This window comes from Myxine glutinosa, chromosome 3 (genome assembly GCF_964187855.1).
Source record: "Myxine glutinosa chromosome 3, kmMyxGlut1.1, whole genome shotgun sequence".
Classification (NCBI taxonomy): Eukaryota; Metazoa; Chordata; class Myxini; order Myxiniformes; family Myxinidae; genus Myxine; species Myxine glutinosa.
In genome coordinates, this window is record NC_136263.1 from 98,066,663 (window position 1) to 98,093,187 (window position 26,525).

At 42.1% G+C, this 26,525-nt stretch overlaps 1 protein-coding gene across 3 annotated transcripts in view; it reads right to left on the reverse strand.

Annotated features, from left to right (window-relative positions):
- Positions 1-26,525, reverse strand: part of RBBP6 (RB binding protein 6, ubiquitin ligase) — a 164,555-nt gene that overhangs the window by 130,993 nt on the left and 7,037 nt on the right. For all 3 annotated transcript variants that reach the window (XM_068110380.2, XM_068110379.2, XM_068110381.2), the window contains exon 3: positions 17,287-17,314. In XM_068110380.2, the coding sequence (XP_067966481.2) occupies positions 17,287-17,314 (28 nt within the window). The remainder of the gene's footprint in view (positions 1-17,286; positions 17,315-26,525) is intronic.

Genomic DNA, 26,525 nt, shown 5'->3' on the forward strand with positions numbered 1-26,525 from the left:
CCGCGCTGTGGGATATTTAATTATTTGGCATGGGGGCGGTGTACTTTGAATGTATCTGTACTTGTCCTCATCTTCATCGCTCCAACCGACCTGCGGAGCATATCCCGAGATGACATTCACCAAGAGCTTTCCAATCATCATTTTCACCATCATCAACCTTTCACTCACTCAAGTCACACTCACCACACTGTCTACAAACTCCTCAGAAAACATGACGCCAACACCATTCACGCCTTCTGGGCACCCTTGCCACAAACTTGTATTTCTGTCCCTGCCTACCCTTCACCATTCTCACACCACTTCCCTTCCATCTCGTCTCCTGCACACAACATATGTCCACTCTTCTTCTGACCAATACTTCCACCACTTCTCCTGATATCCCTGTCATTGTCCCTACATTCCATGTCCCAAACCTCAGAAACCGATCTCCACGAGGGGCATCAGACGTTTCGTCGTCATAAATGGAGTGATTTCCACCCTTGCTTCAATCGGGTTCCCCACCTTGAATTTTTCGGAATGAAAGGCTTAAAAACAACCTCCTCCACTTCCTGCTGCCTTCTCCCTTCAATAGAAACTTGGATTAAAAATGGATTTTGGGAAGTGTTACAACTAAATCAATTTACCTTTTAGGAAAATAATATTGTCACTTGCAACCAAAACCATTATACCAAGCAGCATATGGCTTTGCTTTTAGACCGAAAAGTTACGGTTAGGAAACAAAGTGTAATTTTGCCATTAGCATTATTGTCAAACGGAAAACAAGCAGCCGCATAATGAAAGTTCACATTACGAAGGGAACATACACAACCCCTTCATTAAGCCCGAAGCAACAATCCCACCGATTACATCGCAGATTATGCGCCCCAAAGCCCATTTGGAACGACTGTTCATGACAAATTGGGACCGTCCTGCTTTTTGGAAGCCAAGTCTCCTTTTGGAACCATCTCCTTTCCCCTGCACATAATGCAGTAGCTCCAGTTCGCCGTTGCTTCCTTCTGGTTCAACAGCTCTTTGAAACAACCTGCCCACACTTTTGGAACCATCTCCTTTCCCCTGCACATAATGCAGTAGCTCCAGCTCGCCGTTGCTTCCTTCTGGTTCAACAGCTCTTTGAAACAACCTGCCCACACATTCAAACCTTCTTCACATGCCTGTCTCACCACCATCCTTTGTCACCACTGCCCCCGACATGTCATTGCTTTCTTATCCCTGTCACGAGCCAATTTAAAGATCACATTGCTCCCCCCGCCGCCATCCTCTTCCAAATTGTTGTGCACCTCTTCCATATCATTCCTCGACTTAGACAGCTCTACTTACCTTTCTTCTGCTACCTGTACAGGTGTGGCAACAGTGCATGCTGCTGCCCCCTCTATCCTTTTCCAAACCTCATCTTCACAAACTACCTTCACGACTTCCTCCATCCATCATACCTGAATAATCACAACCTCAACCCCTCTCCGTCTCTTCCCTCATTGATGGACGTGCAGCAGAGCAAAGCATCCACGATTTCATGGTGACTAAACATGCCTTGATGAGGTTAAGGATTCCTTATTTATTTAGCACTAGCTGAGGTACCCGGCTTCGCCCGGGTTGAATAAGAATAAGACAAATATATGATGAAAAGAACATGTATATTTTAGAGCAATATCACAGTACATTTCCTACATGACGTTTTGTCAATTGTCAATTTCTCAAAACCTCTTGGTATACAACATTTCTGGTTTTCTTACTTGGTGCCAAGACCTAAAGATTGCTTGGTTTTCCAACCCTCGAGCAGCCCACGTACAGCTGGCCATGGGAAGTACCCGGCATTGCCGGGCAGGGGAAGGGGTGGGGAGGGGAGAAGAGGGGGGAGGGGAGAAGAGGGGGAAGGGGGAGGGGGAGGAGGAGAGGGAAGAGGGGGGGGAGGGGGAAGGGAGAAGGGGAGGGGGCAGGGTGGAGGGGGAGGGGGGAGGGGAGGGGGTAGGGGGGAAAGGGAGGGGCATGGGGAGGGGGAGGGGGGAACGGCTAGCCTGGCAAGCGATAGCAGGCTTTTTACTTTTATTTTTACCTCAATGAGGGCTATATATATAGTCCGTGATTGGAGCCTTCCAAGTTCAACATAAAGTTTTTTAATGAAAAATAATGCAGATGTATAACAATCCACCAATGCAAGTTCAGAAATGAATGCAGATCCTTTACTTTGCGATACAAACGCAATTTCCACCATTTCCACTCACGATCGAGGCCTCCACAGTGACCGCGCCTCTTCTTCCTCCTACAACTTAGTCACTTCTTTCACTCAAAATGCACGAAATTGTGCCGCATGAAATTATGTAGAGGCCTCATCGGGGGGATATAAGGTAGATAAGGAAGGCGTTGTAACAGAAGAATCAATATAAAAGTGGAAGAACGTAAGGAAATGGAAGCTATTCTGGACCCACAGCCAAACCCGACAAACCATTGCAATACACCCCGAACGTCTAGCGCCGCCACAAACTACACCATGGAATTGCAGCTGGCGCGGTTTTTTTAAACCATTGATATTAAAATAAAACGTAGCCTAAAACCACCGGGATTTTATGCTGATTCCGAATCTGTGTCTAAAACTTTTCTCCGATGTGTAGTTCTTGAGTTATAAGCGGACAGACACACAGACACCTTTATATATAGAGATGAGCAGGAGTACCCAGCATTGCCCCGTGTTGTTTCAATTATGTTGGCATTTTGAAGATATCATTTTTTATTTTTTTTGCTGGGGCCTAAAACACCTCCCTGCACCCACAAAGGAATGGGGTCAGGGATCATTTAATATTACCTTTCATATCGCTACATAAAACGAAATATATAATATCCCAAAAAAAAAATCCATCTTTTTACTTTTAAATACTGTAATCGGACCTCAACATTCGCGTTTCATAACCATAACACGTGACTTGCTTCTATGAGGTAAAAAAAATACAACCAATTATTTTGCACAAATGTATTTGTGATATTACATTTTTATAGGCAATTTAGGTTGAAGATTTTGGTTGAATGTTTTGTTTTTTTTCAAGCACGAACCCCTCAGCACATACATAGGGGAGGGGTAGGTGCAGACTGGAAGTTTGGGACGATTCCACCTCACCACCACGTAATTTAAAACACCTCACCACCAAGTAATTCAAAACACCTCACCACCAAGTAATTCAAAACACCTCACAGCCATAAAACACGTAACAAGCGTTACGCCTCGGTCCCCCATCGGTGAAGTGATGCGAGTTGACAAAGTCGAAGACGCAAGGCGGCCATCTTGGATTTTGACGTGGCGACCGAATTTTCAATAGCGTTCTTCCTTATGCCTAGATACACCCACACACCAGATTAGAAGTTGGTACTTCGCTTATTTTTCAAAATATTCCGCTCACAACGTTCAGACATACATGGCGGCGGCCATCTTGGATTTTGACGTGGGTTGCACCCACACACAATTAGAATTCGGTCCTTCGTTTACGCACGCACACACGTACGGGGAAAACCATAGTCCCCCCTTTCGCTCCGCGGTGCGACGGGGTACAATAAAAACACCTCACCACCACAAAATGAAGAACACCTCACAGCCATAAAACATGTAATAACACCTCACAGCCATAAAACATGTAATAACACCTCACAGCCATAAAACATGTAATAACACCTCACAGCCACAAAATTAAAAACACCCCACCACAAAATTAAAAACACCTCAGCACCATTAAATTAAAAACACCTCACCACAACGAAATTAAAAACACCCCACCACCACGAAATTAAAAACACCCCACCACCACGAAATTAAAAACACCTCACCACCATTAAATAAAAAACACCTCACCACCATTAAATAAAAAACACCTCACCACAACGAAATTAAAAACACCACCACGAAATTGAAAACACCTCACCATTAAATTAAAAACCTCACCACAACGAAATTAAAAACACCTCACCACCAGTCCACCACGAAATTAAAAACACCTCACCACCACGAAATTGAAAACACCTCACAGCCATAAAACACGTAATAAGAACACCTCACCACCACGAAATTGAAAACACCTCACAGCCACGAAATTGAAAACACCTCAGCCATAAAACACGTAATAACACCTCACCACCATAAAATAAAAAACACCACCACCATGAAATTGAAAACACCTCACAGCCATAAAGCATGTAATAAAAACACCTCAGCCACAAAATTGAAAACACACCACCACAAAATTAAAAATACCTCACAGCCACGTAATTGAAAGCACCTCACCAAGTAATTCAAAACACCTCACCAACAAGTAATTCAAAACACCTCACCACCAAGTAATTCAAATCACCTCACCACCAAGTAATTCAAATCACCTCACCACCAAGTAATTCAAATCACACCACCAAGTAATTCAAATCACCTCACCACCAAGTAATTCAAATCACCTCACCAACTAATTAAAAACTCACCACCACATAATTGAAACCACCTCACCACCACATAATTGAAAACACCTCACCACCACATAATTGAAAACACCTCACCACCACGTAATTATAAATACCTCACCATCACGTGATTTAAAAACACCTCACCACCACGTAATTAAAAACACCTCACCACCACGTTATTAAAAACACTTCACAACCACGGAAACAAAAGTTTGAGGGAGTCGTTAAGTGACAACACATACACTGGCCAGATGTGTAGATGTATAGATAAATGACTGTACCAGAGTTGCCGTTTTGTCATGGTGTACACCAATCATAATTCAAACAATTATTTTGCACAAATTTTGCACAAATTTATAAACAATTGAAGTTGAAAACTTAAGTTGGGGGGAAAAAAATCCCCCCCCCCCCCCCAAAAAAAAAATTGTAAATGTTTTCAAAAAAAATACCCTGAGGACATACCGACGGGAGAGATGCGCATACCAGAAGTTTGGTACGATTTCACAAAAGTTTGTGGGAGTAGTTCAGTGATGAGACAACAGATATATATATGAAAATGAATCCAGAATTAAGCAATTGAGAATACTGAACCAAGAGACCCTGTTCCAGATTAGATTTGAAATATTTTGTAAGTGATACTTCTGGAAAATTTTACGATTTAGTGGTTCAAAATTATGGAATTCTGTGCATTTTAGGATATGACGTGTTATTTCACGATTTTCAAAAATTGTTCTCCCTCGGAAAAAGTTAAAGGAGTTTGAAGGAATTTTTCACAAAAATAAAGGAATTTCCTTTAAAATAAAGGAATTGTGATGCCTGATTCAGCCACATAAACCTGCTCCCTCTTATGCACAGATTCATCCCATCCTCCAGCTCTTATTACTCTGAATCCATTAGTGAGGCAGTTGTTTCACAACCTGCATTCTCCTCCTGGAATTCAAATCCAACTGAAGACAATCTCAGATCACTCCACAAAGCTCATTCCATCATCATAATCAATCAGATCATTACATAAGTGTCTACTCTCTGGAGAGCCAGAAACAATATTCGTCCAATCTCAAGAATGAGCTTTCAAACATGTCTCCCTCCTCCAAAACCTGGTGGCACCTTGCCAAGTCTTGCACCCTCTGCCGTCTCAGTACTTTGTCCCCTCCTCAGGTATCTGCAGGACTGATGTGGTCTGGCAGCAACCCCCTCCTACTGAAACTGCCTCAATCAGAACCACTGCTCACATCCACTCCTTTATTCCTCTTTTTCCCCACCTCCTTTCCCCTGCACAACGCAGTAGCTCCAGATATTTCAAAATGTCCCTGTTCTCTGCTGTTGTACTTTTGTGTGCTTCCCTCTCTCCCCATATTGTCTCCTGCTCCCTTTATTGTATGTTCTGTGTGTCCGTTTTTTTTGCAATTGTTAGCTCTTACACGAACCACGATGTTGTATACAAAAAAAAAACTATGGAAAACTCTTCATTGACCTTCTTCCCTCCAGGTCTTCAAGGTCGATTTTCACCACCATCTCAAGTAATCCCCCACCCAAAATCATCTTTTCTAAACTTGTTAAACCACCCCCAACCCTCCCAAAAGTTTTGCTTATGTATCCATCTTTTCCAGCTTTTGCATTCTGCCTTACCACGCACCATTATCTGCATCCCTCGTTTGGCAGTCTCCATCTATTTTCTCTCTCTCCACCCTGCTGTTGGCGTTTCCCTTTTCTCCTGCTGTTCCCTTTGTCATGTCGTATCCTGATTTGTTCCACCATAGCTCTTCCACGAGCCAAGAACATGAAGTTAAAAAAAAAACTAAAAAAAACAAGACCAATAGTCTAACAACGGCATGGCTGGGTTTGTTTGATACTTCAGATTAAGAGGATAGTATGACCTGGGTGGGGATACCAGTTAGCAAATAATGTAAGTATTAAATTTTTTTGACTTCATGCAAAGACAGCTGCTTCGTGAATGACTGGTTTAAAAAAAAAAAGCCAAACGATGAACCAATTTCACATTCCTGTTCTACCTTCAGTCGATTGTCATGCATTGACAGCAGGTTCATGGACTTCCACAAAAAAATATGGAACCAGTCTGAATGTTGCTATTCTGTGTCCAGTCCAAGGCGAAACTGCAAATGGGGAATCCGAGAATGCCATGGAAGGAAACCATACGTCATTTCCTCATTCTGCTTTTAACTCGATATCTCTTCATTCCAAACAGCATCATTTCAATCACAAATTAATACTATAGTACTGCATTAGTACATCAAAATATAATGTTAAATCACGATTGTATCGAGATATTATCAAAGCAGCGTGCCGTTATCTGTTCATTTCGGCATTTGGGAGCAAGATCCATGTCAATCGCATTTCAAAATCATAATTGTATTGAGGAATTTCTCAAACCTCCTCCCTACCTTACGACACCCCAAAACGTTCCACAGATTATTAAATTTCATTTCAGTGAAATATGCAACTGTAATCTTCAATATTATAAAAGGAGTCATGTCTGTCTATCTGTCTGTCGTTTGTTCGTCATGTTATAACTTGAGAACCGATTAACGGATTTCAAAACATCCAACTACAGTGGATTCGGGTAACGCGCGAGAGTGTTTGTGATCCAAATTTTTTTTGTAAGCTGAGAGCCACTCCCGATTTTAAATTTTTTACTGGTACATAGACACACGTGCCAAAACTGCAAATGCCAACACGTGACGTTGGTTATCCCTGCACAGAGAGCAGGATCTCTCAGGAATCCTCCCCTCCTCCCCCCATAGATTAGCCATCGCAGAAAAGATTGGTATTTCCGTCAGCAAATGGACGTGTCTTATAGTCTAGTGGTTACTAAACGCTAGCCCCAAGGCCCCCTGTCATGTAAACAGATCCTTGACTCCGATTGGTGTACGTTTGTGGGGACAGACGGACAGACGGACAGACGGACAGACAAACGCACGCTGTTCGAGACAGCATCGCCCTACAGGATACACCATAAAAACTGGCATCAAAGTTGAAGTTGTGTTTCCCCAAACACAAGTCTCCTACAGCCAATGGATCATGGTTCAATCATTCAAGGCTCACAACTAACTGATGCACCTTTTCTCAGCTAATCCGTGAGATCGATGGCAAAGACAGCCAATCCAGTTGAGACTCCTAGCAGTCTTATCATGAAAGCCATTGAAAATATCACTGAGGCCTGGATAGTCCATGGGCCAGGGCAGATGTCGGTACCACGTGGGGGCACAAAGGCTCACTATATTTTTTGGAAAGAACATTGGCTGGGGCATATATTTTGATGATATCCATTCCAAATTGGTAGCTTCATAGTATTTTGGAGGGAAAATGTGTATTTTGGGGGCAAAATCCAGTTTTTCGAAAAAAACAATAAAAAAACAAAGCTTGACAGGAAATTACTTTTGAAAGTTGAAATTAATAACTATCAAGTGTTGATTTTTTCAGGTTGTTTACATTACGGTTTTTAAAAAATCCCAAAAATAATGAAAAAATGAAAATTCAATACATTCAGAGTTTTTACACACATTGATCAATACATGTATATCATCACAAAACAAAGAAAATATGCATTCTAGACATCCAAATCATGTCCTTGTTGCTATGGAAATATTTGTTTTGCATAATGCGACATTTCTTGCAATACATCAGTTAAGGATAAGTTATCACCGTTATTGCAGTCTGCTTATTTCCCAGCTATTTTCCATGCTTGAATACAATTGATCTGGAACCAATGGTCTAACTAGCCATTGTTGCATCATTTGAAAGTCCCCAGAGTTACATATACATACCACTTTAAGAGACTGGTTGCCAGTAACAGAATGGGTGAAATCTTAATGTAATATATGTTGACAACATTCATCACTTCTCAATTGCAAATGTGCTAAAATGTCTCATTTTGCTAAGAAAAACATCAACTTGACTGATACATGTTAATAGTTAGTTCAAGTGTGTTAAATTGCCAAAATTCACATGGTCACAGTTTGACTGTGGTTTACATTTAAGAATCACTGTCATCATCACTATCCTCACTATATACATCTGTTTGCGTGTCGTCCACAGTTTCCTCGAACTGGTTGTCACATTTTTGGTTTTTGCACATTTGGGTACATTTCAAGCCATTCGTAATGCATGGGCAATTCGATGCATCACATAAACGAACACAATTACAGTTCATCAGTTCCAAGACTGCTGATGGTGCTGGCAGACCAGTCATCCATAGAATCTCTAGGCCCCCATTGTCACCTATGGTCCAGCCGCAATCGCTAGGTCGAGGAACTTCGGGTATACACTGGAGCGAGCAACGCCATATGCCAGCTTGGTAGTTTGCCCGTTGAGCATGCTGGAATAGGCAATCCTTGCATGGAGGTAACTGTTCGGATTCCGTGTTGCCCCTCTTTGCACAGAAGAGCTGATAACGACACTCATTCACGTCTGTCAATCCAGTTGATACATAGATTGCATGTGAAGGCTTCAAGTTTCTGCATAAGTCCCTCGGATACCTGCCAAGACTGACCTAACTCGTTGAAGCACTCTCGGTAGGCTACCACTGACTTAGTTAGTTTTAATCCACGAAGTTTTCCTCTGCCAGCAAAAGCACTGACTGAATCGCAGCCTGTAAAGGCATGCAAACCTATCAGAGCTGTGCACAACTCCTCACCAAGGCTGCTTGCAACTTTGCCTATGTCAATGTCAATGTCAATGTATGTTCGACGGGTTTTTGTGCTAATTCTCTGATACAATATTGGGCAACGAATACTGTAGAAGAAGGCAATGCTGATCACAAGAATGTCTGTGTCTTCAGCAGTTATGATGACGGCTTTATATCCATTCATTGCTGCATTTGCGGCATGCAGGAGGACTCGCGTGTCTGCTTCCTCTTGTGTACACAACATCGTATTGTCTTCTTCCCATTTGTTTATCGCCAGCTTATAGCAATGTTCCTCACATGTTACATACAGAACCTTGGTGCCCAATCTGCCCCTGTGCTCTGGTCTACTCCATTCTTCAATAATGTACTTGTTCAGGCAAGATTTGTTCTGAAGAGTCTGCAAGAATTTTCTCCACCGTTTAATCTTGTGTCCTCTGGTTATATTCTTGAACTGCAGGCCCTCTTCCACCCCACGGCTAGATCTTTCAGCATTCTTTATCGACTCATCACGGTAGACATCAAACATGATATCAATCCTCTGGCTGTTGGTGCCCTCATGAAGTGCTAATGTGAGAACTTTCTGCAAGCTCTGCAAATGTTTGATTGTCCCCTTTCAATCGCTGAACCAAACTCATTCCATCAATGATAGTAGCGGATGGCTGTGGGATGGTTTCAGCAGCATCGATATCCTTTACCAATGCTTTGGCAAGAGCTGATTTGTTGGTTTTTCTCAATGAACCATCCGGTGTCGCCAGGGACCATGGAACGGGGCCAAGTGGGTGCGCGAGTACTTGCTGAAGATTTAACTCTCGGCTCTGAGCTGCAAGAATAATGTGTGCAAACAATTGCTTGTCAACTCGTAGGATTATTTCCTTCCCATTTGATTGTGTCACACGTTTCTTCTTGGTCATATCTGAGAATGTTTTCAGTTTCTGTTTGACAAGTTTGCTGTGGAAGGTCTGAGTGGGGGGATCAGCCTCCAGACGATTCTTCTTGAAGTTGTTGTATGCTTCAACACAAACAGCATATGCCTTTTTTAAGTCATCAGCGATGTCTGTGGTGGCAAGCCGTCCAGTAGAAATGCTTACAAGTTCTGACTGATCACCACTCATAGGATTCATCCATTCATGCTCAAGGATATCTGCAACTGCCGTGGTATCGATATGATCCTTCTTTATCCGTGGAGTCTGAAGATCAGTGAGAAAACTGAGGAGTTGGATGATGTACCATCTCACACATATGCCGCAGAGCAACACTACGGTATTCTGATGTCATGTAGTATCGGTGAAGTGATTTTGATTTTAGACTGAACCCTTTAGTGACCCCAGGTGTTTTGGTGTCCCTGTTAACTGTCTCCTCTATCGTTTGATCAGCTGGGATTCTACCGAAAGGATTCTGGCCTCCTCGTTGGACTGAGAACCCTCCACTTATGAAATGGTCATGTATCTCTGGGTGACTTGATGGAAGTTGTGACATCTGAGCAAAATATATCGGTAGATAACGAGAATAGTTTATTTTGTCATATGCAAATGCCCAAGGGATCAATTGCCTGATGTAGCTCAGATGCAGTAGCCAATCTCCCTCTCTTGATGCCCATATCAGACCTAGCATGATGTCGACCATATCAACATATGACATCCAGAAGCTGGCTAATTCACCTCTACTGCCATCTCGCAAATTTTGCAGGAATATGTCAAAGAGATGGAGAATACATTTGACACTAGGTTTGTCAAGGACTGCATTCGCAGAGTCTTGATTGATGTCATCACATGTCAGTTCAATGCATTGAATGGCATCATCTAAGATGACATCTGCCATGTGATTGGTTTGCAACCATGGGATGAATTGCTTCCATGCCAATCTTAGAATGGTTTCATAGACTAGCTTGTGAAGTCTGACCGCTCTATTGTATTGATGTCTGTCCATCACTGCTTGCACAGAGCCCTGAGCGATTATCCCAGATTCTACAGCAAGTTCTCGCAGACCTGCATCTTGAAAACGCTTGCCTATGGTGGATTGGAAGTTCATTATTGTATGGAAATCGCCCATCCTGAGAACAAGACCACTAAAATTTTCAGGGTGCTTCCAAACAATCTCAGCACTTTGCATACAATGCCTGATCGAACACTAATACCATGCTAGGCAGCTGCAATTCACGTCTGATCATCTCAGACTGAATCAGAATTTCAAAAACAGTTGACATCTCTGTTGCTGGTGCATTTATAGTTGGTAGATAACTTATGGTGTTAGGCATAACATTGACATTGTTACGAGCCAGAATGTTGAATCCTGTCCAGCTCGGCACAGTACCATCTTGTTGGCGAAATATCATCCATAACCGATTCTTTAACTGCGCTTCTGTAACTGCATCTGTAGCATTTGGTTCAATCGAAATAATTGGTGCTGGACCAACCCGTTCCCCAGAATTGTACTGAGGAAGAGGGGCCTCTTCAATGTCGATGGATCTCTTTTTGCTTTTTGTAACAGGTGTTTTCGGCTGTTCTTGTATGGGTCCAATAAACTTGTCCTGGATTGCAATGCCGTTCACACGGTGTGAAGTTCCACCACCACTCAGTGTTTCTTCAAGTTTATCAATATTGTCCCACACAAGGGTAGTGGCCTGCAAAACCAGAACGCTGGCTGGCAGACTGACCTCAGATATGGAGCCAAACTTCTGCATACACAATGCTGTCTCTATTTGCTCCATCATTGAGTATGAGATACAATGTCCAAGTCTGTTAAGAAGTTTAATGAGCTCAATATTTCCTGTGATACACTTGACCACAAGAGCCAACAAGATATGTTTTGGTGGACGACGCCTACCGTCAGTAACCGCATATATTAAATCTTGGCCTATTGAGCAAACCTGCCTTTCGACACGAACACGAGAGTTTGTTCTACCTTGCTGACCTGTTATGATCATTTGCAGAAAATGTGTAACTGCATTAGGTATGTGTGCGGATTCAGCAGTGAGTTCTGATGGTTGTGGTGGCCAATCTTCCATTAATCTCTGGTTTCGAATAACAGTACGCATTTGTAAGGCAGCTTTGGTTACTACTGACATAGGGTCACTTTGATGCTTGTAATGCATTTATTGTCATCTTCAGTTCCATGTTATCTCTGGCAAGTTCATCCCTTGACAAGGTATCAGGATATACTAACAATTTGCCACTGTCGTTTTGAACAAAATGAAGCAATCCACCAAACTCGCTCTCCAATCTGCGGCAGATATGCTTTTTGGTGGAGTCCTTTACCTCCACAATGCCGGACATTTTCATTGATAATTGTAGTCGCAGTGTCATATCAGTCAGATATATCACTTTGGGCTTTTGAATGATTTCATTTCGAATGAATTTGAATAACTCATTGTATGAGAGTTTCTCAGCAGCCTGGTAGACAGATTCGTCAGTTTCCATATGGGCAATGTCGCCATTGTCACTGCAGCTGGCAGGTACCTTCTCTTCTCTTGTATAATGACGATAGCATGGCCCTCTGCAGCTACAAGATCCCTGCTAAGAACAGCAAGAATTCTTTGGTCCATCTTTCGTATGGCAACCTGTCTGATTGTTGAGTCAGCCCATAGCTGAGTACATTGTACAAGTCTTTACTTAGAATGCTGCCCCTTCAGCCCTTCAGGTATTTGTTACTGTTTTGACAAAATATGCACTTTGCTTCATAAACTCGAGAAGAGCTTGGCTCCTGCCTCAGTACCACTTGTCGGGAATGTTCAGCCATGTCTACATTTTCCCCGGGTTCCATGGTACATAATCGATCAAGGTTCCTTTTTAATGTGAAAACACTGCGGCATTTATGATGATATTGCACAGGTGGGATATGTCCCTCAGCCAGGTTCACTGCGATAGTCAGAATAGGCTGATGGTTTCTGATTTCTGCTGCCCTTAACAATGTCTGCCATGACTGCAAGTCCTTTGGTGACACCAGTTTAGAATAGTCATCTGTACAGTGGATCAAGCAGTCTGTACACAACCGCTTTGGTGGAATTAGACCATCTTCCTCCATTCTCAATGTGCCTCAGTCTGGAAAGATATAAATGGATAAATGCCCATTACCAACCATGCATACCTGACAAATGTGTGTAAAAACTATGAATGTATTGATTTTTCATTTCTTTGGGAATTTTTTGGAAAATTCCAAAAAGAAATATTCTCCGACCACAAAAATTCCCTATTTTGACATGTGATCTTGTGCTTATACGTTACTAAAAAACTACCTTGGGGTCGAAGGAAATGATTTCAGCTGAAACTATTCAAATATATTGAATTGTTACCGACATATGAATTTTTTAGAAAATAGTGTAAAAAACCTTTTTTGCCCCAAAACGGCCATTTCCATGGCAACCAGACAAAAATCGTAATGTAAACAACCTGAAAAAATCAATACTGTTGATAGTTATTAATTTCAACTGTCAAAAGTAATTTCCTGTCAAGTATTTTCTAAAAAAAATTTCTTTTCGAAAAACTGGATTTTGCCCCCAAAATACACATTTTCCCTCCAAAATACTATAAAGCTACCAATTTGGAATGGATATCATATCAAAATATATGCCCCAGCCCATCTTCTTTACAAAAAATATAGTGAGCCTTTGTCCCCCCGACTGGTACCGAAAAGTCAATTTTGAGTGATTGGCCCATGGACTAGGAGGGAGGTCACAGACAACTGCATGAACGGCGTTTGGAGGAGGGTTTGGCCTGGGTGCATCGACGACTTCATGAGATTCAAACCCCAGTGACTCAAAAAGCACAAATAAATTGTTGAGCTGGTCAACGAAGTGGGATTCGACAAAGCCAACGCATGAAATGTGGAGGAGTTGCTTAACTCTCATGGGGAGAGGTTGACCAATGAGGGCCTGATTGAGCTCGATCAACAATGGGTTGAAGACGCTAGAGGCAACAGAAGAGGACCAACCAGAGTATTTTAATGTGTAAAGTCTTCCAAACATCCTCAATAAAGTTAACGAGGCTCCACATCTCACATCAAAAAATGATCCTGACTTGGCACTGCAGTAAAAATAATGGTGTATAATGCTTTTTTATCCCACATTGAGCTCCACAAGGAAAAAAAAAAAGAAGAAAAAGAAAAAAGGAAGATGCCAAGACAACTTTCTCCAGACTTATTCTTCAAGAGAAAACAGCCAACACCTGCACCAGCCTGAGGGGCGACGTGGACAACACTCTCGAGCAACTCCCAAAGACTCCCCATATGCCACAATGGCATTCAGTGGCATCAAACACGACCAATGTTAGCTCAGAGACAAGACTGATGTGTTGAAATGAATTTTGTTTTTGTTCATTTATTTACGACGTGTGATTTTTTTTTTCCCCCAGATGCATATTATTTGAGCATCGATACAATGTATATTAATCCACATCATGCTATCGGCAATGTTAATGGAAGTTATTATTACAATTATAACAATGATCATCAGAACGCATCCCTCCATTAATACATGCAAGTCTATGGGATATTAGACCCTCAACATTGTTTCACATATCGTGTCCTTAAACACATATATAAGTACAACGCTAAGTGACAACTACAACGCTAAGTGACAACTACAACGCTAAGTGACAACTACAACGCTAAGTGACAACTACAACGCTAAGTGACAACTACAACGCTAAGTGACAACTACAACGCTAAGTGACAACTACAACGCTAAGTGACGACTACAACGCTAAGTGACGACTACAACGCTAAGTGAGACTACAACGCTAAGTGACAACTACAACGCTAAGTAAGGTATTGCTGTACATTCCATCCCTTTCATAAATCAAAGGATACCTGTGTAGGTCCCTGCATAAGCGAGAGGGTTGAAAGATTGACAATTGAAATTGTGCCCTTTATTTCCAGATATATCCAAGACGTAAGCACGGGAGGCACCATCAACAAAATACCAATAAAGGTAGGAACATAAAAGATTTAATCAACAGAGGGGTGACGATGGAATGCGAGCCACCATGTGAAGCCAAGTTACACTCTACGTTTCAAGTGTTAACCCGTAGTCGTAGCAAGAGAGAAGGGGGAAGGGCTGAGTGGGGATTAAGGCCCTAAACATAAGCGTGGTTTTACTTCCCCATGTTGGTTAACATCCCTTATCAACCTTCAGATAAAACTGATCACAGTAGATCGAACAACACATGATTAGCAAAAAGGAAAGACAGGTGTAAGATAAAGAAACTAATAAGAACAGGGTTCAGTTCAACACAATTACATAGCAACAATAATTAAATTGGTCCTTTTACCTTTTACCCGATAATACAAGTCCAACTTAATATAAACGAACGCTAATTTGTAATACTATACTACAATAAATATTGGTACAAATTGCGACCAAACTGCTGAAGCTGCTCCAATTCAAGAAAACGTCGAGTTTTGGCGGGCGTCATAACGGCATCATAACGTGACGGCATTTTGACGGGCGTCAAAAAGTTTTGAAGTCATAATTTCGAGGTCAATGTTACGATAAAAATTTACATTTAATTTTACCTTTATGTGATTGAACAATATTTTTAAAATAAAGATGATTCCACATCGACTCTTGAAGAAGAGGAAGAGGAAGAAGCTAGCAAGGTTTGATACACAGTAACAAGCATTTGGGATCCACAGAAATTAAAATAAACATTAGATTTTGCACGTCAAATAATTAGATTCGAGTGGAAATTGCAGAACATTCAGTGCCAATTCAAGAAACCACCATCCGGTGGAGTTTTTACACAATGCATCCAAGTCCCTAAGTAAGCGTTGCGAAAAAATAAAACGTTAAACTTTGAACTTTTTGCTTCATTGTCTGAAAAGCAAAATTTCAGCTAATTGGCATCTAAACTATAATCAGTATGCACTGATAAACTTCACGTTATATTTTAGTAACAATTTCTTCACTGGCAACAACAAAAATCCCATAAAATCCACCACTGAGGTAAAGAAGAATAAAAAAAAAGAAAAAAAAAAAGATGGGAAATCAGACCAAAGCAACACAATTACTGCATTGCAAATTGCTTTTAAGTTTTCAATTTAAAATCCTTCAAGACACCATCATGCATAAAGAAATTGGGATGACCGAGTTGTATTACTTTAGAATGCATGTAAAACATCTCGCATTCATGATATTTAAAAATGAGACATCTTCAAAATATTTCAAATAACTTTATTGTCTTTGATGGCAATTCATAATCGGTCTATAATACGCACGTTTCCAAGACGAGGCAGTGAACGGTTACTAAAATGCAGATTGCGGCTGAAAACGGCACGATTTGTCCGGAATGGGAAGAAAAAAAGTCATGATTGGAAGTCATTTTTGTGAAGTGGAAGTCATCTCACAAATAATCCATTACATGTTAATCCAATCAAAAATGGCTTTCATCTCGCCTATTTTACTAATCAGCACAACATAAATCTGATGATTACATGAGGAACAATGTATTACTTCCATAACAATGTACCATATGAACAGGATAATAAGTTGATCAGTTACCTTCAATAAAATCCAGGACACAAAAAGTGCCTTGAAAGAGCATGGCTATTTATTTTATTTCAAATGTCATGCATTGTATAAACAAATCGAGAATGACAAAAATAGACAACCTCATCAGCCAAAAGAAAAACTTCCAGAAAGGCAGTTAAATCCCTGAACTATTGTTTACCGAAAGAACCATACGCTGCATATCCACAAATATGCAGTACAAGGAAAATATGTTCATGATTTAATCAACAATCACCCTGTGCAAAACATTATACTGCCCTTTATGAGCTGTACAATACAATATTTTACATGTTCAAAAAAAAAAAACCCCCACACCATTCCCCCCCAAATTAGGCGAAAAATATATACACAAGTGGTTGAACAATTACTCAGCTACAAACATCTTTATTTAAATAGTTTTTTTTAACACTTTCAATATCACGAATACACAGGAATGCAGCAGGCAACCTTAAAGTTATGAAACATGACAAAAATGGACCCGAGAAATCTTTGTCGAGAAATAAACTACCCAAGCACCATATATTTCAACAAGAACAATGCACCACAACAAGAAAATAGAAAACCAGGTGAAGTCACTTTTGCAAACTTCAAAACATTATATAAAGCGGAAAAAAGACAACATGCAAAATAGCATTGTTGGTGTGATATACGTTTGAAGTGCAATAAAAACAAATAAAGAGAGAAAAAATAAACTTGGATAACATACTACCTTTGACGCGCTTGAATCAGAGCGATCACTGTGAAGGTAGAAGGATAAGCAAAATGATTAGTCAAGTAACAAACAAATTTGATCAATTGGTAAATAGCTTGTTGCATCAAAATTAGCATGCTTATCCTAATAATCCCACAAGTACAAACAATTCCTTCGATGCAAAGGCAGCAAAATAAATTATCCGAAACCATTCTGCAATTTAACAGAAAACGGGATTCAGGTTCAACAGAAGAGAAAAAGTATGTGACTGCAATCCAAGCTTCCAATCTATATTGTTATTTATATTTAAAAAAAAAAAAAAAAAAAAAAAAAAAAAAAAAACCATGATTTTGAGAGTAAATACATTGCCACAGAAATTGGCTTCGAGTTCAATGTTTCAAAAACTGGTGCCGACATCAAGTCAGGTTCACGATGTTAACAAATATAATTCCATTCAAAATTTTTGGAGATTAGCAAAACTATACATTTTTGGAATATTCAGAGCATGAGGAATCCAAAAATTAATGTTGGTATTTGCGTCGACACCTTTGCGAAAATGACACACAGGACAGTGATGAAGATAGCCAGGATCACCATGTTAACAAATATAATTTCGTTCAAAAATTTGGGAGATTAGCAAACCTGTACATTTTTGGAATCATCAGAGCATGGAGAATCCGAAAACCAATGTTGGCATTTGCACAGACACTTGCATGGCCGCCATTTTGGATTTTCAAAATGCCCACCATAAAATACATATTTTGCGCTATCTCGGGTTCTAGTCAACCTAGAAACTTAATTAAATATGCTAATCCGATGTTTTCTGGGTCAAGGAATCCAATAAAGGGCTCAAAATAGTGCTCAGGATTATAGAAAAGCAACAAACAAAGGTAATTGAAAAACATTGTCTTTATATTTGTGATATAACTGTATTACATAATACATGATATTTCAAGTCCTTTGAAGTTATAGGTGTGGGTTTATAAAGCAAGAAAGCAGCCTTGTTAGTATCAGATTGAACTACAAGTCCTATACACAGGATCTACTAGGTCTACACCATTGCATTCAGGAATATGCTTTTACAGATCTTCATCGATAATCATAAATCGACCAGAATTAATATGTCAAAGCAGGTCCAAACATATCATTCAAATATGTACTCGTAAATAAGTCCATAATGCATCCGTTTGTGATATACGTCGATTTTGAAAGTATCCTTGAAAAGATACAGTTTCTCCAAACACAAACAAGGAGCTGATAATCTTGGTCCCATGTCTTTTGGATGGTATGAGGAATAGATCTGTGTATCATGAAAGCTAAGTCTTGAACGTTTTTTTGAAATGCCCCTCGGACATGAGCCAAGTCACCGAGATAGTTGCCATGGCAACAAAATTCAGCCAATCACAGCCGTAATTTAATAAACGTGAGATAATGTCATGAGGAATAGATATCTGCAATATGAAAGCTAAATCTTCAGCGTTATTTTTAAAATATCACACACACGACGAGAACGGCACTCAATGGAGAGCATACATACCTCCACCTGGTTGGCCACTTCACTCAATGGTGAAGGATCATTTTAAAACATTCTACTAGCTGGATCCAGAACCAGATCTTCACCAAAATTGAACAGATTCTTCCTCGCCATACACACAACCTGTCCAAGAAGTTTCGTCCAAATCCATCCATAACCTTTTGAGATATCCTGCTACGTATCGTTTTCGGCCCCATCTCCCAATGGTGAAGAATCACTTAAAGAATTAAATAATTCTCATATCCGAATCCATATTCAGATCTTCACCAAAATCGAATCGAATAGTCCTTGTCACACACCCAACCAGTCCACCAAGTTTCATCCAAATCCGTCCACAACGTTTTGAGATATCCTGCTATGTATCGTTTTTGGCCCGATCTCCCAATGGTGAAGAATCACTTAAAAATTCTGGTAGCCGGATCCGAATCTTCACAAAAATCGAATCATTTTGTCCTCGTCACATACGCCACATCTCTGCCAAATTTCGTCCAAATCCATCCACAACTTTGATATATTTTGTTCACAGACAAACTGTCAGACAACCAGACAGGGGTGAAAACATAACCTCCATAAACATAACAAAGGAAGACACCTTTGGTGGTGGAGGTAATCAATCATACACAAATATACCAAAAACATATTCCTTATGGACTCGACAGAGAAGATGCCCCTCAAGAGTTTGTAAAACGATTGGAAAAACCTATAAGCCAATGTCCTTAACAAAGGAAAAGAAAATGAAACTTAGGAAAAACAATATCTGTCATAGTTTGAGAAGAAAATCAGTGAAGGTTTAAAGGTAAGAGACCATTGTCATCTCATTGGGGGATATAGAAGTCCAGCTCATCAAAGTTGTAATCTGAAATTTAAACTTCTCTTCATTCTAGTTTTTCTTCACAACAACACTCACTATGACACACATCTATTTATAAAAGTTGAGTAAAACCTCTGAGAACATTTCAGCTATTCCAAACACAGACCAGAAATACATCTCATTCACAAAACAATCTTCACATCTACCATAAGTCGTTAGATTTCTTAATACATTTAAGTTTGTCAAATCCATTAGCCATTTTAACATCAAATATCAAGTTTTCCAATTCTCCAATCCGGCAGATGTTGAACTCTTACAACAAAAGGGTGTATATCCAAATATGATTATATGAAGTCATTTGAGAGGTTCAAAGAAACATCTCCCCTCTAAAGAAAGTTTCTACAACGAGTTTAATAAAACTCAAAAGTGATAAAGAATATACCCAAGTGGAAAATGTTTGGAATAAATTTAATGTAAAAAATATTGGAGAATATCATGATCTATATCTAAAGACTGATGTTCTTTTATTAACTGACTAGCAGAAGTACTTGGTGTTGCCAGGTGGGGGAGGGGAGGGGAGGGGGAAGGGGAGGGGAATGGGGGGGGGAGGGGAATGGGGGGGGGGGAGGGGAATGGGGGGGGGAGGGGAATGGGGGGGGGAGGGGAAAGGGGGGGGGGGGAGGGGAGGAGAGGAGGGAGGGGGAGGGGTTGGGGAGGGAAGAGGGCGGGAAGGGGAGGTGATGGGATGAAGGGAAGGGGAGGGGGGGAAGGGAAGGGGAGGAGGAAGGGGAGGGGAGGAGGAAGAGGAGGGGGGAAGGGAGGGGAGGGGAGGGGGAAAAGGAGGGGGAGGGAAAGGAGGGGGGAGGGGGGAGGGGAGAGGGGAGGGGAGGAGGAGGGGAGGGGAGGGGGAGGGCAGGGAAGGGGGAGGGGAGGGGGAGGGGAGAAGGGAGGGGGGAGAAGGGAGGAGGGGAGAAGGGAGGGGGGGAGGGGAAATGGGGGGGGGAGGGGAATGGGGGGGGAGGGGAAAGGGGGGGGGAGGGGAGGAGAGGAGGGAGGGGGAGGGGTTGGGGAGGGAAGAGGGCGGGAAGGGGAGGTGATGGGATGAAGGGAAGGGGAGGGGGGAAGGGAAGGGGAGGAGGAAGGGGAGGGGAGGAGGAAGAGGAGGGGGGAAGGGAGGGGAGGGGAGGGGGAAAAGGAGGGGGAGGGAAAGGAGGGGGGAGGGGGGGAGGGGAGAGGGGAGGGGAGAGGGGAGGGGAGGAGGAGGGGGAGGGCAGGGAAGGGGGAGGAGGAAGGGGAGGGGGGAAGGGGAGGGGGGAAGGGGAGGACTGAGGAGGGGAGGGGGAGGACTGAGGAGGGGAGGGGGAGGACTGAGGAGGGGAGGGGGAGGACTGAGGAGGGGAGGGGGAGGGGGGAGGGGGGAGGGAGAGGGGGAGGGGAGGGCCAGTCAACAATGACGTTGCAGATCGCATGGTAGGAGACGTTGCAGTTCAGTACAACAAGCGCGACATCGTCCTGCATCTTCGCGACAGCACGAAGTAAAGCGGCTTTCAGAGACTCACCGATCCTACTACGCCCTCCAGTACCGGCGTTGCCGGGCGGGGGAAAGGAGACCCGTACATTCCCAACCCGTACATTCACCCTCTCGACTCAAGCTCACTTGGACAAAAGCCTTGCACAAATTACACCGTGATATATGGTGCGAGTCTGGTGGCGAGGATGGAACATGACGTGATCGCTCTGAGCGAATCAGTGAGCTGCCCTGGCACATGCCCAATGGCCATGTCTATGCCAAAAATCAAGTACGTGAGCGAGTCTGGCGCACTGAATTGAAAATATATAGAATGCTCATACTCCGTGAAAAGTATAGCCGCCTTGTCGCCATCTTGGTTAGCATGACTCGACCTACTCGCTTCACGGATCTCGTTTGTTTTGAACATGTCCCAGATTTTAAAAGCCAGACAACTGTTAAAATGCCATTTTGTGCGGCAATAAACTGCTCTACTCGGTTACGGAAGGGTTGTGGAAAGACGTTTCACAGCTGTTTCAAAGACGTTTAATTCATATCGCACAAAATGGACACAAAACACGATCACACAAAAGGTGAAAAAACGCAATCGCTTTTCGCTCTGAATTACGTGCAAACGCATGACGGAAATCACCATCGCCCAGCATCGAGTGCCAACCAAGATGGCACCTGGTAGCTGCATCTCCACCTGTGTGGTGTGAATGGCAATGGTCATTCTATATGTTTTCAGTTCAGTGGTCTGGCAGAGAGGATGGAACATCACGTGATCGCTCTGAGCAAATCTGAGCGAATGAGGGAGGAATCAGCGAGCTGCTCTGGCATATGCTGAGATTCAGTGTATAATGTTCCTCGCTGAAGTGCGCTGAGGTAAATATGAATAAAAAATATGGATCTTGTCATCTGAGGTCATTTTTATGTGGGCCATGTCCTTCCCAGGCACAATGGCCATGTCTATGCCAAAAATCGAGTATGTGAGCACGTCTGACGGCGAGGATGGAACATCACGTGATCGCTCTGAGTGAATCAGCGCGTTGCTGTGGCACAGGCTGCGATTCAGTGTATAATGTTCCTCGCTGAAATGCGCTAAGTTAAATATTAATAAAAAAATATGGATCTCGTAATCGGAGGTCATTTTTAGGTGGGCCATGTCCTTCCCGGGCCCAATGGCCATGTCTCTGCCAAAAATCAAGTACGTGAGCCTCTCCGTTTAGGAGTCTATAGGTAACACAAACAAACTGTGTTTTATATATATATATATATATATGTATTCGAGATTTTTAGAAGTGTTATAATAAATATTCATATGTATTAGACCCCACTCATTATTACACAGCCCCAGGATGAGCTTGGAGTGCTGTGCTAAAGATGTCTAAACAGCCGTTGGAATTAATCAGTAATATAGATATACTTTTGATGATAGAGAAGGCTAAACGAGGTGGGAATATCACAAGTATTTTCTTAGAGATATGCTAAAGCTAACAACAACTATCTTCCCAACTATGATGCTACAAAAGATAGTTCTTACTTGACGTCTTGCAATGCTTACAATTTGTATTGATGTGCTATGTCTCAATATTTACCATATGGAAATATTAAATGAGATAAAGAGAAACATTATGAAAGCGTTTTACAAAACATCGTTATCTCTTCTCAAAAGGAATTTGACAAAGCAGAAGTTGGGTATTATTTTGAGGTCGATTTAAAACATCCAGAAACACAAGCATAAATATCTACCATGTGTCCCTGATAAAGTCTGAGAAAAGAATGGCTCAGCAGTTATCAACAATCATTTCTTACTACAGGCAAACCAACAGAAAAAATACTTAATACTTTATACGATAGACAATCTATCTATCTATAATTCCAGTAATCTCTGTGTATGTATGTATGTATGTATGTATGTATGTATGTATGTCTGTTTGTCTGTGACCGCTGTTTCTCGACAACTACCGGTCCGATATACTTTAAACTTGCCAGGTATATTGCTGGGGACCCGAGGATGTGCCTTTTCAAGGTTTCATATTAATCGGAGAAGTAGTTACCGAGCTATGTCCAAAAAACGATTCAACCAATCAGAGAGCAGCGAGCTATCACGTGTGCCGAACGTGGCGAACAGACTCTGCCTCGGACGGCACATTTGAGAGCGTATTCATTTATTTCACGTTGGCAAACTATGTTGGCGTTCAACTATGTTTTAAAACTAATTAAAACTAATTTGCGATTCATCGTAACTGCGATATGCGACCTTCCGGACAGTGAAGACTGCACTTCCGGCAGCCAATCACAGAACGCGTTGTTGCGTAGGCGTGGCCGATGTGAGAGCGAGCCGAGCCGAGCGCGTGCGCCATTACGGTTCGTAATTCGATTTCTTCCGGAGAAAATAATAATTTCTCGATTTCTTATGCGCATTATTTCTCCCAATTCAGTCAGAGCGAAGGGCGGAAGCGAAGAGCGTTGTTTTTTTTGTTTACGGGCGTACGGGCGGGGTAGAGCGTACGGGTAGCGTTTTTTTTTTTTTTTGGCAAGGAACGGGCACCCACGTACGGGCATGCCCTAGTATATATAAAACACAGTTTGTGTGTGTGTGTGTGTGTGTGTGTGTGTGTGTGTGTGTGTGTGTGTGTGTGTGTGTGTGCGTGTGTAATGTTACCGATAGACTCCTAAACGGAGAGGCTCACGTACTTGATATTTGGCACAGACGTGGCCATTGAGCCTGGGAAGAACATGGCCGACCTAAAAAATTTTCATAATATTTTTTAACCATATTTTTACCTCAGCGCATTTCAGCGAGGAATATTATGACCGGAATGGCAGAGCAGCGCGCTGATTCGCTCAGAGCAATCACGTGATGTTCCTTGCCGCCATTAACTCAGTTACGCGTTCGCACGTATTTCAGAGCGAAAAGCGATTGCGTTTTTTCACATTTCAGCGAGGAACATTGCCATTCACACCACATAGGTTTTTTTTTCTTTCATCTTTAGATCCATATTTTTTGCCATAAAGTAGCGCATTATGGCTCTCTCGAGCTTGAGTTAGCCAATCACCTGGGAGCATGAGGCCACGTTGGCCACGTCCACGACACGACGCAGAGTTGCAATCGATCGCTCAGAGCGATCACGTGATGTTCCTTGCCGCGCGATTGCGTTTTTTCACATTTCAGCGAGGAACATTGCCATTCACACCACATAGGTTTTTTTTCTTTCATCTTTAGATCCATATTTTTTCTCAGCGAGGAATATTATACACGGAATCTGAATCGGTGGCAGAGCAGCGCGCTGATTCGATGATTCACGCGCCCTCCCCCCTCCCCAAATATACTTGTACAGTGTGTAGGTTTGATGTTTAGTCAACATCCTCATTATCATCATCATCAAGATCTTCAGCATCACTGGTATTCTGGTCTGAATCATCTTCATCAGCATCCATCATGTTGGTACAGTCTTGAAGTTTGCACTCAATTGTGCACTTTAGTCTATTAGACAGACACTGGCAGTTTGGTAGCTGACAAACACGCCGGCATGTACAGGATATGAATTCCATGATGACCTGAGGTGCAGGAGAGCCAGTCATCCACAGAACATCAAGTGTGCCATCCTCTCTTGCAGTCCATCCATGGTTGTCCTGGGGATCTGGTACATCTGGATCTGCTACCAGGCTACGTTGCCATATGGCACTTTGATAGTTGGCTCTCAAGGCATATTGGTGAAGGCAGTCTTCACAGGGTGGTGTTTTTTAAAATGTTTTTATAGCGATGTTTTTATGCTTAGCAGTTTTAACTTCTGCCATTTGTGCCTCGTCAGGCTGAAGTGGTGCGATTGCTGGAGGACTTCTTCTGTCGCCACAGTTGTAATTGGGTGACACAAAGGGTTTATGAGGAATAGAGCATCTTCTGTCCTTCTGCATTCCTTCTCTGTTTGTGGGGAGCTGGCCTGTTAATACTTGTGGTTGTACAACAATCCCATTAACTCGATGTGATGTCCCTCCTCCACTGAGGGTTTCCTCCTGCCTGTCAATGTTGTCGTATGCGAACACAGTGGGAACCCCAGGATAGATATTTGATGGCAGCACAATATCATTTTCTGGTTATGTTTGCAATTTCTGCAGACACAAAGCTGTGTCTATTTCCAACAATGTAGAATATGATATCCCATGACCTAGACGGTTAAGAATTTTTACGATCTCGACATTACCAGTCAGTGATTTTACTGTCCAAGGCAATAATATGTGCTTTAACGTCTTTACTTTGCCTGAAGTTGTTCCATATATGAGATCTTGAGCGAATGACCACACCAATCTCTGAACACGAGTTTTGCTACTTGAGCTCTTTGTTTCACCAGTTAACAATTTTGTTAGAAACACTTTGAGTGATGGGATGTCCACATATTTGTCATCTAGTTAATTTGGGCAAGGTGGCCAAGGCTGTTCATTTTTGGCTTCCTTTATTTCATTCCGCAAATGTAAAGCTGCTTTAGAGAGCCATGCCAAAATATCCTGATCATGCTTTGAGTACATGTCAAGTTTCTCCTTCATGATCATATGTTCTTCTGCTAATTTTTGGAAGGGGGCTCGGCATGGCGTAGCATAGGGTATGCGGTTGCTAACAAAATAGGTTTGGTGCAGGTGGAACTGGAAACCGGGTACCCCCAGGTGCCAGGTGCCTTCAGGGCGGCATGGCCGTGCGCCTGCGGCGCCCGGCGATATCGCCGGAAACGGGGTTTGTATCGTGTGCCTTTGGGTGCCAGGTGTCCACGACCGCTCCACATGTATAGAGAAACACTTGAGAACGATTATCATGGACACTTTTCATGTACGATCGCGATGATAGTTGTGCTGGCGCAGACAGCTGGAGTTAAGTTTGGATCGGGACGCCCCCCCAGTAATGGCGGACGCAAGAGTGCCGCCTATCGGCGAGGAGGCGATCGTCCTTATCGGATCGGTCTATAGATACAAGAGTTAAGTGTATAAGGGTCAAGATATTTGAAGATAATATTAGGTGTACCAGAAAAGTTATGTTGTTTTTTAAAGTTGTGTATACAGAACTTTCTGGTACACTTAATATATACATAAGAGTTAAGATATAAATCAGAATAGATTTTTTTAAATTGGGTTGGGGGGATTTCAATGGACTACCATCTAAATATAAGTATATCTATCCATGTCAGTGAGTGTGTTGAGCAATTGCCTCACAATCAACATTCTGCTACCAATTATAATCGCTGAACATTTGGACATTGTCCACACCACATGCATTGCGCACCACATGCATGCTTTAGTTTATGGATCATTCTAGCATGCGGTTGACAATGTGATGCGTGCACATTGCAAACTTACGGCCTTGCGCTACATCCAGAGGTGGAGTTAGGGGCATGCAAACCAAACTCGGTCTA